Below are 13,142 nucleotides of genomic sequence, written 5' to 3'. Positions count from 1 at the left end.
AAAGTTTACCTAATGTTTAAATAATCTTTCAAATAATACCTTTATCATAACTTTTGTTTACATTACTAAGCAAAAAATACAATTTACCTAAAATAATATGGAATGACTAACAAACAAATCGTTAAAATTCCTACCCGTCTGAGTTTAGACAAATTAAAAAGTCGTTAGCCAAGTTAAACGCTTGCGATTAATTTAAATTATTGAATGCTCCTTGGACATATTCATTATTCATTGCTGTTTTTTTTTCAAACCTGGATTTATTTATATTTGTTTGTGACTTAAAAAGAACCATGATTACATTCAAATTAAATTAAGAACTTTATAAAGGTAAATTAATGCTATCATTATCAAGATATTTCCATGTGCTCTATGGATATTTCAGATAACAAGTACTCTATCGATAAAGTTTTATATATATTTTTTATGATAAAAAATTTACATTTTCCTTGCACTAAATGTGTGTTAAAAGCGTTACTGACCGCGATCACAAAATGTCGAAACTAAACAGAAGCAATTCAATTTGTCGGGGGAGATTTTTAGGTTTTAGAAAGTCCCTTGAGAGAAGAAGTGTTTTGAGCGGAGGCTTTTGTTTCGGGGGAACTTTTTATGGGTGAAAATGGGTATTGTTTCGTATAAAACCTGTTCCTTATTATCATATATCGATTTACCACTTTTTGGTACGAAATACTTTTTTTCAAAAGGCATGATAGAGTATCAGTCCAACTTGGTTTACTGTACTTATTAATTAAAAAAATTACTTACATTACAGAATTTCCATTTCATTTTGATTCAAATTTAATAAAACTAACATTTTTTTTACTAAAATTTGAATTTGTATGGTTTTACATGGTTAGTATACTTCAATGTGGGTTCAATGTGTGTACAAAGGACATACATTCAACAGTATGGATCCCAAAAGTTACTTGTTTACTTTTAAACTGAGACGACTGCATTTTTGGTCGTTAATTTCTCTCAGGTGAGTCAAATTTTAAATATATGTTTAAGCAATTTTTTTTATACGACAACCAAACAGATTCTCGGGAATATTTTTGTTTTTTTTAGACCATGCTTTAGGGTAACCTCACCCAATTTACCTTATCTGGGATATCTCTAATATATAAAATTCTCGTGTCACAGTGTTTGTCTGCAAACTCCTCCGGAACGACTTCACCGATCGTTATGAAATTTGGTGTGTAAATTCTGTAGGTATGCAAATCGGACGTAAACTATTTCCCGTTTCGAAATTCTTAAAAGGGCTCCGCCCCAGTGGCTCTGGAGTTTCCCATGTTAACCTTATGAGAAATGGAATTAATGAATCTTAACAGCTGTTTCAATTAAACAAGTTGGTTCTGTTCTATGATGTTCAATAGCATTAAAGTTACAAGGATTACCAACAGGGTGCAGCACTATTATTTCTTTTACATTTATGACAACAGCTAATTTGCAACCAAAAGGTGAGTGAGCGTAGCGAACGAACTTCAACCTGGAGGCGAGTTAGCGTAGCGAACGAGCTAACCTGAAGGCAAGTGAGCGCAGCGAACGAGCTCCAACCTAAAGGTGAGTGAGCGTAGCGAACGAGCTCCAACCCAAAGGTGAGTGAGCGTAGCGAACGAACTTCAACCAGGACGTGATTGAGCGATGCGAACGAGATCATCTTGAAAATTAAACGTAACGGTACTTTCTTTCCATCGGTCTGTCTTAGGGGAAACCTATAACTTAGGCGATACGAAGTTCGCCGGGTCAGCTAGTATTTAATATAAAAAGAGTTCATGTATCACTTTTGATTATTGATAGACGTAAGCATACCGTGATCATGTTAAAGTTTTTGCTAGTTTTACAATGAAATTAAAAATATATATGAATCAAGCCACGTTCAGATAGCAATAATAACACGAACACACTAACTTTTTAACCAAGCGAAACAGAAAGGAAACTTTTGTAAACCATAGCCTAATTTTGCATCAACTATCATATCAAAATTGAGCGATAAAAGACATTTTACTGTTATACTGTATGTGAGAGGCTTATTTAACCATTGTCTAAAAAATATTTGTTACGAATTGTCCATCCAGATTAAATGTCCATTTTACTATCCATAAGTCAATGGTATCACATTTGCGGGGCTTCGGTGCCCAAGGTCCCGAGCTCAAATCCCGCCAGTCACCAATGGATTTATCCATGTGATAATGCCGCAACCTATTAGTTCTAGCCTGGAATAATTTGTTAATCAGTTCCGTGCTAGAACTAGCGTCCTAGGATGTGAAGGTAGGACAAAAAACACATTTTAGTGCATTATCGACATTGCAGATCACGTAAGGATGAATTTTACCCTAGGTACGGAACTGTTATTGTTCTTCAAGTGTCCTATCAGTATTACACAAGACGAATCCTGAAACAGTAGGAACAAAATGGCAACTACCGAATTAAATACAGTAAAGTGGGTATTAACATTTGACCACCTATGTTCATAATCCTGTTGGACAAACGTACGCTATTCCACGACGATAAACACGGTATATTACTCCTATACGAGGGTTATCTCCTTTATATTGGTGCTCTAATCGGACCCACAATAAGCATCAGTGGAATGTATGGGAATAATACGGTATAGGCTATTGCAATTCTGTTTGGGTTGAGTACAAATTTAATATATATTATTACCATCTACTATCATTATTACTGGTGTAGTTAGAGCGTGGGACTTTGGTCCAAGAGATACCGGGTTCAAATCCCACCAAATCACTGATGGATTTATATCTAAGTGATAATGGTGTAACCCCTAGTCTAGCCTGAAGTAATGAAAAAAATCCCGGACTCGTGCATAGCGCCGTAGGACAAAAAACTACGAAAATGGACAGAAAACTGGATCTATTTTCGAACCATCGAACTGACTTTTCTCAGGGAATGTAAAGCAATATTTTGATTAACACTTCAATTTACTAAATTATTATTTTATCTCTACAAAATGGTTTGGAAAGAAATTGCAAATCTTATGTTTTAGGGAATATTTTGATTAACACTTCAATTTACTAAATTATTTTGTTATCTCTACAAAATGGTTTGGAAAGAAATTGCAAATTTTATGTTTTTAGGGAATATTTTGATAAACACTTCAATTTACTAAATTACGTTTTTATCTCTAAAAAATGGTTTTGGAAAGAAATTGAAAAATTTTGTGTTTTTAGGGTCAAAAATTTGAAAACCCAATTTTTACCCCATAAAAAACCCTTACCCTTAACGGTATAACCCCCCGTTCCCATGGTCTATGATCCTGCTGGTTCGCGATCTCGTTCAAAATGTAGGTATACACGTTTGTACCAAATTTCATCAAAATCGGTTCATTTTTGCTCGAGTTATCGTGCTAACGGACACACATATATATAGGTTATACGAATTTGAACGGATGGTATTTTTGCCTCTAGGGACCTCAAAACAAATAAGTAAATCGGTCCCGGGTCCAGGTCTTACCATGATTACTACGGTAAATAGCCTATTCCCTATTATGGGAAATCAACAACGCTAAAAACAACGTATGACATTTTCTAGCTCAGTGAATCGTCGTAACAGGTGTTCGACGCTGACATACCTAGTGACACGGAGAACAACAATACAAAGATCAGCTGACTGCCATGCCGTCTGGATCGAGTTTACAGTTGCGTTAGATTTCTTAATAACTATATTTCGCTATTTGCTGTAAAACATAACAAGGCCTTAGCGTGTTTTAATTAGTAAGATTATTTCTTTCTTAGTATTCCCTTTCTTTATTACCACTTCATTTAAAATTTTTAGCAGTTATTAATGTTTTTATTTTGCAAATAATAAAATAATTAGGTTAGACAATGAACTGTTTAGTTTGATTTGTCCAGTCTACAAAATATACACATACGGTTATAAATATACATAGTTATATGAGTTTAAAACATTAAACTAGGCCTCTAAAAGAATTATCAAATAATTATTGACATTAAAAACTTCAACTTAGCATTTATTGTATAGAAAACCAGATGTAAATAATGTGTAAACACTATACCAAAAATTTATAAGAGTTAAGCAGTAAAAAGCAATGGCTATAAAAATATATTAATCACAAATGCACACAGTATGTGGTAATTTTAAAGACTAAATAGAATTGAAAAGGTATTTACCTTTTTCCAGGCATTGCACTGTCTTCAAGCTTGCCTTAGACATCTTATCACTTGACACACGCATACACTTATCACAAATACTACACGAAATATATAATCTTATAAGAACACCACACGGAGTAGACAATGAATCAACGAACACTGCATGCAGCAACACGAAAGTACAACGGACCGTTCAGCGACACGAATAACACAACAATGAACCAATAAGAAACTTAACACATCATGTGAATAAAGGATCAGCTGATCAGCTGTTATCTACGTAAGAATAAATTGGCTTTAGGTTAAACATAAGCCAGCATTAACATATACTGTATACGATGATAATTGTGCTTTATTTTCTTGAAATTATTATTTATATACAGGTAAAATTATAAAGATGCATTTACTTTAATTATTGAAGCAGTGTTAGTATTAACTATTATTAGTATCACTTTTATAACACCTAAATTTACCTATTTTACTGAATATGTCACCGTTATTAAATGCAATTTATCATCATATTACATACTATTGTGTTAACACAGTATATAAAAAGAATATATAAAAAACATATCTTTATAAACCATTAAGGGAGTGAGATGTTTTTATGCGTTAAGAGTGAGATATCTCCCTTGCATTATAGCTATTTACATTACAAGTGTAGTAAGAGCGTTTTTACATCACGCAGGTGAATTTGTGCAACGAGCGAAGGCGAGTTGCATAATTCACCGAAGTGATGTAAACACGCTCTTGCGTAACGTGTAACGTACAAGATTTTACCTGACCCGACAATATACAGTGGGTTAGGTACAATATTTTTCATTATCCATTTCACTCATCTTCTAACAGTAATGTTCATTTACAAACAAAAGCTAGGTTAGGAAAATTCTTCAAAGCATATCAATAAAATTCAAACACAGCTGATTTCTAGCGTTGAACGTCGTTGGCTCCATAGAGGTATATTTTTAAAGTTATCCACTCAATGTTATTTAAATGGGTTTCATTACATCACCGAGTGAGTTTTTTTCAACTTTACATCACTCGAGAAGTAAGGAAGTTGTATACATCACGCTTGGGATAGGGAAGTTTAACATGGCGGGTTAGGTAAAAATATTTTCATATATCTATAGCCTTCTACTGACTATTAGCCTTTCAATTGTTGATAGCGGTATGACCTAGGGTATGACAGATCATTTCCCATAACAATGATACAGTTTTTAATTGTTTTGAGTGTAACATTTTCCGTTAGAATGTTCCTTTTTATGTGTCTATGAACTAAATATGAATCGACGACCTTCTGATAAAGTGATCAAGACATCCTTTGACTAGTTGAAATCCTTGGGGACTTCTTGAAAGTCGAAAATAGATAATATATGTACTAAAATATATAATATGTGAAAAGATACAAAGATAGTGGTTTTCCTCACTATTTTATCTAAAAAAAAAAGGTCCTGAATTGTAATCTGCATTATTATTTAAATATCGCAAATTAATAATTTTCATCTTTATATAGTAAAGATAGTGTTTCTTCAATATTTTAAAACACTATTGATAAGGCACAACAATATTTCTTAAGTTTAAAACAGCTGATGTTTGTTTTGTTAATGATTTATTTTGAGTTATTTGTGGTTTGATTTGAAGGAGATTTGTGTGCGTTAAAAAAAGTTTGTTTATTGAAATCAAATAATTAGTAGTTTTTAATTCAAGATTTAAATAAAAAATGGCAAAAAAGAAGAAGAAAAGTAAATAAGGGAGACGAAGGTGAATCAAGTATATGAGAGTGTTATTCGAAAAATTGGTAAGAATATCTTATATTAGCCTACACAAGATTTAAAATTAAGACAAAACTATTGGTTTCCACTAAGTTACTTGATTTAAAATGTTTATCAAATGGAGTGGTACGGTTGAATTTTGTTTCTAAAAGCGTTGGCGGATGTGTTATTGTTTTATACAACAGATGTAAATATAAAATGTTTCTATTTCAAGTCCTCTACTTCAGCTAGGTAGTGAATAATAATTTAAAGTGATTTTGTCTTGACGTTACCAGTACTTACTTAGAGCTATATACATCGACCTGCTAAAACATCTTCCAAAAATTTTAATTACTGGAGTACAGAGACAACGTTTCTTCTGAACATCCAATTCAACCGATTCTAACACCATATTTTACATATCCCAGGAATAATTTATTCCCAGTGGAATAGTTGCTAAGAAGTTAAATGAAACAGGTGGAAGTTGAAAGGAGGTTTACAAAGGAAGCCAGAATTTATAGCTTCCTCTCAATTAGCTACAGCTTTGTTTCTTGGCTTTAATCTCTGCAAATCGAGTTTGTACATTTCCTTCGTTATTTACTTTGTTTCTTGTTTGAAATCCTGAATACACTTACAATGTGTTTGAATTCTAAACTTCCACTGTGCTTTCATCTGAAGTCATTGTTTTCTTTGTGGTGAATTCCATTTATGATGTTTTATAGGGAAATTGTTTTTAATCGTTTGCTTTGTGTGAAGAAAAGTGCTGTATGATACAATTTCAGGGTATTTTATGAACTCCTTTTAAATTTTGGGTCAAGCTATAATTAGATGGTTTGACAAAGTAAATCTACTCAAAGTTACCTTAATATCTTTATTTGTTCCCTTTTAGAAGGGTTTCAATATGTCGAAGCATGAGTGTGTACCACAGTGGATTTGATTTAGGACATAGTACATTAGTTTGTAAACAAAAATAACCAATTATTCAAGCATCATAGGGTGAGTGCTAAAAGTATGCCTTAAGAGTACCGGTAATAGCTAGTGCTGCTACTTATTCATGGCACAAACTAGTTTTGAGATATATACAAATGTTTTTGAATAAACAGCCTACTGTGTTCGTCAAAATGTTTAGTTTAACTTTTGGGTAGATTTATCCCATTTTAAGTCCCCCTGAATTTAAAAAAGTGGTTTTCCACTGAACCTGTTATCCAATTTTTATGAAATATGGTTTGTATGTACCAATCTATGGTATCTCCAGGCATTTTTCTTTAATTTGTTTTTTTTTATTTGTAATAGTAATTTTTTTATAAAAACCATTAAAGATCTTATAGAATAACACTTTTTTTTTTAGTGCTTGAACATTTTGATAAAAAAAAACTTATAACCCCCATTAAGTTATTCCAACTTTTGTGGTTTGCCCATAAAATATCATAATCACTCCCACCACATACCCATGATAAGGGTTGTTGACAAGCAAGTGAAAGAAGGTATTTATTTGTCAGTTTTCTAAATTTGATATAAAAATAATTTTCCTTTAAAAAAAATGGCTTGATCGTGTAGGGCTATATACATTTGTATGAGTATGTAAACCAGCAAGGTTAGGTCATGGGGTTTTGAAATTTTTAAAAAAGTAGTTTTTCAGTTACATAAAAACTTCTACTTTTGCACTAATATAACAAACAACTAATTAGTGTGTTTTCATCACTTTGATGGACTCGTTTATACTTTTCCGTACTTGTTTTTTTTCACTAGGCCTATGTGTCGGTAGAAAATAATTTTGGTGACTAAATCAAATCTAATCAATATCGTGTGACTAATCGTCACACAATAAATCTCCAAACACTAAAACATAAACCATTTGTTTAATATACAAAAATGAAAAAACACTATGTAAATAAAACTTGTCTCAGTTCGAACCAAGCCTGGTCCGTGATCAGTCTAAGGTTGTAATACTGGTCAAGATCCTCCTCTGACCACCCGAGTTTGCGGAAATCTTCGTCGTTGATCCTCGTCTGGAGGAACTTAGGACCTCCTCCATCATAAAGCCGCTGCGTCTCTTTCAACATGGCCGTGTCATTGTCCTCCACCAGCTTCTGAATTCGGAACATTGTCGTCTGATAAAGCTTGACGAGTTTAAGAACGCGTTTGCACTCGCCGACTTTCGGATGTCTTAGCATCCTTGTGATTTTCTCATCCAGATCTTGGAACATGGTTTTATTGTTGACAGTATCGGTCTTATTCGCTATCACAACGACACATATGCACAACAGATAGATGCATTTAGAACAAAACATATTAAATCATTTTAGGGTAATATTTGCTATGATAGACCTAACCTAGCTTCATGATTATTTAGCATGTCTCTTTGCTTCACTAATATTTCTCACTCGCTCAATTGATGGATGATTGTCGCACTATGTTTACTAACACTCCACAACTCTACATTACACATCGTACAAAACAATAAAGACACATTTAGAAACATTTAGTACAACAGTTTGATGCTATCACCCCTTATCAAGCCAGTGCGATTCAAGCAACTGAGATGATAAGAGCTCTAAGTTTGTTGGCTGTCACCGGATTAGTGAGTTGTAATGAAGAATTCAACACAAACGAGACTGAAACGACAACAAGATTGTGGAAAAGGAAGAAACCGGCTTATTGGGAGTTTCCGATCACCGATCCTACAGAGAAACCGGACCTGAGTGCGGAATATTGTAAGGATGTGAATATGGAACAGCTGGGTGAAAACATAACGGGTTTAATTACTAAGCCGATGCGTGGACAAGGCGATAATCTACTTACGATGATTGTTACTTACGTCTTAACATTGCACAGATTCATCAGGAAAACCAACACAACGGATGACATCGCGATCAGAATGGCCAAAGATCTCATCAAGACCAAAAGGCCGCAGTTTCTGGACATGGAATTAGACCTTGAAACTCTAAACAAGCGAGTGGGATTGGACAAATATGAATTCCAACATTTCAAGTGGGTGCTTGAAGACATCCAGAACTCTTGGGAGAAACTGAAAGGAATTCTGTTCGGAGAAGGAGATGAGCTGTGACCAATAAAGAGAATGTGTGTTCATTTTTATCACACTAAGTTAGTAATTTTTTTATAAAAACTATATAAAATTGTATCTATAGATATTTTACTTTGATTACAAACAAGTTTTTAAATTTTGTTTAACAGAAGATGTTTTCCAGCTGTGGGTTTTCAGCACAAAACTACATTAAACCGATGTAAGTGTACTCATTGGAATTGCAATTTAATTCTAACAGTAAGAATTATTTTAGGCATCTGGTGTGGGAAGTTTTATCTGAAAGTACAATAATTAGCAATACAATAATTAGATCTACCACTAAGACCATCCCCTGTTCTAAACTTCGGATCATTTAACTTCTGTTGTTTGATGAAGGATTTTCATAAAGGATTAAAAAAAAAGTATTGAGAAGGATTTTTGGACCAATAAAAGATGGAGATTGGAGACTTGTGGAGAATAAGAAAAAACAGGGAATTGAGGGATTTATATAAGTAACCAGATATTGTGGGAGTGGTTAAGAGTAGAAGGTTGAGGTGGCTGGGCCACATTCAACGCAGAGGTGAGAGGAAGATGATAAAACAAGTGAAAATAGGTACGCCAGAGGGAAGAATGAGAATTGAATGAGATGGATTGACGAGGTTACAAAGGACCTAAGGAGTATGGGAGCAGACCTGGAGCTGGCAGAAGACAGAGGATCCAGGAGGCACATGGTTGGCGAGACCGCCTTGGTTTTCAATGCCCACAGGAGTAAGAGTAAGAGTAAGTTGTTTGATGGTGTTGGATACCTCATTGTGATGGATGGGGTAACATACCTCATAGTAAGAGATGTAATCATTAATTTTTGTTCAGTGATTTGTAAGATTTTATGAGTGTATAACTTTACAAAGCGGTCCTAAGAAATTCACGGCCACACATCTTCATCCAACGGATTTTCTACGGAAACATAAAAACTCACTTGTTAAAGTTTGCTGATGAACCACAAACGTTGGATGACTAAGGAAAAACGACAATGGCTCCTCAAAAAAGTGGTGAAAATTAAATTTTGTAAATGCACATTATTGAGCCAGCACTGGCAAGACTAGCACCTATAGTATGTGTAAAGCAATTCTAAAACAATGATGTCATGAAATTTGCATTGTAAAAAGACCAATACAATGCCTTTCAAATAATACTAACCAGTTTTATATGCTTTTAAGTCAAACTGAAAAATAACTTCACCTAGGCTAAGCTCAGTAACAAGTTTGTACAATTGAAAACATAATTAAAAAATATTTTCAGTATTGCGTTTTCAAATGCTGCAAATGGTTTTGGCTTGTAAATCAATTACACTAAAGCTGCTTTATCTAGAATCCTTCTCCATTAAACTACAGAATAACATAATCATGAAGGTTTTCTTTAGTCTAAAACTTCATGGCAATCTTTGTCAAACTAATTCTATCCTAAACCAAATACAACTTAGTAACTAAATTTTAAATCAATTTGAATATTTACTAAAAATACCTTAGTTAATTGTTTGTTAAATTTGTGTTTAAAAAATCAAGCTTTTCAATATAGACAAACCTGAGTGAATCTTAACACTTTTCACATTACTCACCTTTATAAACTAATGTATCATTATGAATAGTAAATATTTTACAAACATGAATACTCTGAAAAATAATAATAATGCTTTAGTAATGACTCTGGTTCCCTTAGTTAATGATGTGAATGTTTCTGTTTATTATATTCTTTGTTGGCCTGCACCAATAATAAACAAAGTCACAACATTAATCCACCATAATGATTAAATATACTGATAACTGTTCAATAACAAATTACGCCTTCAAGAATTTCTAGCACAAATGATTCAAACATAACCTCACACATGTCAACTGAAATATCTTTTCTAAACAAACATATGTAAATCAAAACAATGAGATATGCTATATTTTTCATCGTTCACATAATATATCAAGTACAATGCGTAACAGATCTACCGAAGATAGATCGTTTTCTCACATCCGTTTATAAAACTCCGGATCCAAATCTAAAGCAGGAACTTCTAGATCGCCTTCAACTTTATCTTATAACACTGAGAAGATATAACACGATGGTGAGGAAAGGATGTACTGAAACGTGTGAAGAAGCTTCGGCCCTTGTGCATTCGGGAGGTCCGGAGTTTTTGAAGACTCATCCGTTCTATTCCGACGAGGAACAAGTCTTCAGGTACAAAATGAACTTCACGGACTACGTTTTTCAGGAGTACCAATACTACAGGTTGGACAATGAAAATGAGTGGAGTGAATTGAAGGATCAGATTGCCCATTTGGATAGAGATAAGGAACATGCTAAGAAGGATATGCTGTCACGTTTGGAGGGCATCGGAATAACACTGTCTGAAAATTGATGGACTTCTGTGTAAGTTTTAAGATTATTTTCATTTAGCATTCAACGAAGATCACTGCTTTAACATGTTCATAATTAAAAATAAACATTTTCTCAAAAAAATAATTTGTGATGTAAAGCTAATTTAAATATGAGTTGTGATAGAAAATTAAAGATGGAAGGTGTAAAAATTGGCATAACCAGTTATGAGTTACCTGTTACCTGGTACAACGAATGTGTAAATGATACTGGTAAAATGTTCTCTTAAAATTTTAAAGGTTGAAAATGTATTGAACTATGTAGGGCAACTAATGTGTTTTAAATTTATAATATCATGAAAAATGGTTGGGTCCTGTGTGTCCCGCAAACTCGGCACTCAATAACCCGGCAGTCTGGATAACTCGGCCATCACCTGGCTCAGAAAATTAGTGTTTTTTTGAGTCCGTGTTAAACATGGACACAAGCCAGCTCAAGTATAATCATTTGCAACTCATACTAAGGATTTGTTGTACTATATCTGATGACTTAATACTGACTTGTAATATAAATCTAATTAAAAAATACTATTAAAAAGCTTAAAAATTTTATTGTTCTTATTTCTAACTCTAGTTCCCGATAACCCGGCATTTCACAAACTCGGCACCCTTCCAGTCCACATTACGCCGAGTTTGCGGGACTCTACTGTAGTACTGATTTTCTACAAGCGGAGAGGACCGCCATTGGAATCGCTTCTCCATCTTCCACACCCTGCTTCTGTGCCTAGAAAAACCTAGCTTAATTTATTTAATTTACTATAAGTTAGCTGTGACAGGATTATTTTTTGTCATAGTTTCAGATGATGAATTATAATATCATTTATAAATGATATTCATCATATGCACATGGACATAGTCAAATAAATAGTTGAGATAAGATTTCAAAACATATTTTTAACTTTGGTTGTAATATTGACTAACTTCACTAGTGTGTGTCATTTTATTTTCTTCGACTGTTTATAACCAAATTTATTTCACTGGAAAGGATTTTCCATGTTGTATATACCATAGCATTTTTTCAGGAAGACAAAATAACATCGCCTCATAACACAAAAAAATACTGTTATGAATTTCAAACTCAAATTGTCTTTAAATACTAGCAGTCATAGATTATACTTTTCTAAATTTCAATATCTTATATGTTACTTTGTTTGTGCTGTGGGAGCTTCAAGAAAGAATCAAACTGTAAGCAATACTAAATGTTTAGAAGATTTAGACCGAAACATTTTCAACATAGTTCATGAAGCATGTAGTGATCAAATAAAACATTTACTATATTACATGGAAGTGTTTGCAAATGTTCTAAAATTATACAATAAACAAGTGTCCGAAGGAAATATGGAAATCAAAGATAAAGTTTCTAAGTTAATGAAAAAAGGAGGTCCTAATTACTTTTTTCAGAATAATCTTTTCTCCAGTGAAACAGAGTTTCGAAACAAAATAAATTTTTCTGACTTTGAGTATCAAGAATACTTATTTTTAAGAGCGATGGCAAAAGACCGTTGGGATAGTATTGTATTGAAGATGAAAAACATTACTTGTTAATATTGAAAGATTGAGCAATCCAATAAATGATAGATATTAAAATATTGCAATATAAGCTATTTGTCAAACTCATGTTATAGTAACAGTGGTGGTGGAAGTTACCCTCAATCTATTATAACCAGTTTACTACTTACCTGTTTCTATAATCATAACACAAAAAAAATGTATATATATATTTCAATACATCGAAGGGGTGTTGAAACGATAAGCAACACTGCTGTTTCATTTCTTCATATTACGTTTATTTAATTGAATGCAGACTTTCAGTAATTGG

The 13,142-nt window shown here is 33.2% G+C and overlaps 1 protein-coding gene across 1 annotated transcript; it reads left to right on the top strand.

Annotated features, from left to right (window-relative positions):
- Positions 1-8,414: 8,414 nt before the first annotated feature.
- Positions 8,415-9,673, top strand: LOC128995286 (uncharacterized). The gene is made up of 2 exons (XM_054420253.1): positions 8,415-8,983; positions 9,178-9,673. The coding sequence occupies exon 1, from the start codon at positions 8,421-8,423 to the stop codon at positions 8,943-8,945; it is 525 nt and encodes a 174-aa protein (XP_054276228.1). The 5' UTR covers positions 8,415-8,420; the 3' UTR covers positions 8,946-8,983; positions 9,178-9,673.
- Positions 9,674-13,142: the final 3,469 nt, after the last annotated feature.

Source organism: Macrosteles quadrilineatus, unplaced genomic scaffold (genome assembly GCF_028750875.1).
Source record: "Macrosteles quadrilineatus isolate MER2022 unplaced genomic scaffold, UCM_ALF_1.0 Scaffold_5__1_contigs__length_97177068, whole genome shotgun sequence".
In the NCBI taxonomy this organism is placed as follows: Eukaryota; Metazoa; Arthropoda; class Insecta; order Hemiptera; family Cicadellidae; genus Macrosteles; species Macrosteles quadrilineatus.
The sequence above is the reverse complement of the archived record's forward strand: the minus strand, read 5'-3'. Positions and strand labels throughout refer to the sequence as shown.

Excerpts from the sequence above, each read along its gene's own strand:
- LOC128995286 (XM_054420253.1), top strand. The coding sequence starts at position 8,421 with ATGATAAGAGCTCTAAGTTTGTTGGCTGTCACCGGATTAGTGAGTTGT.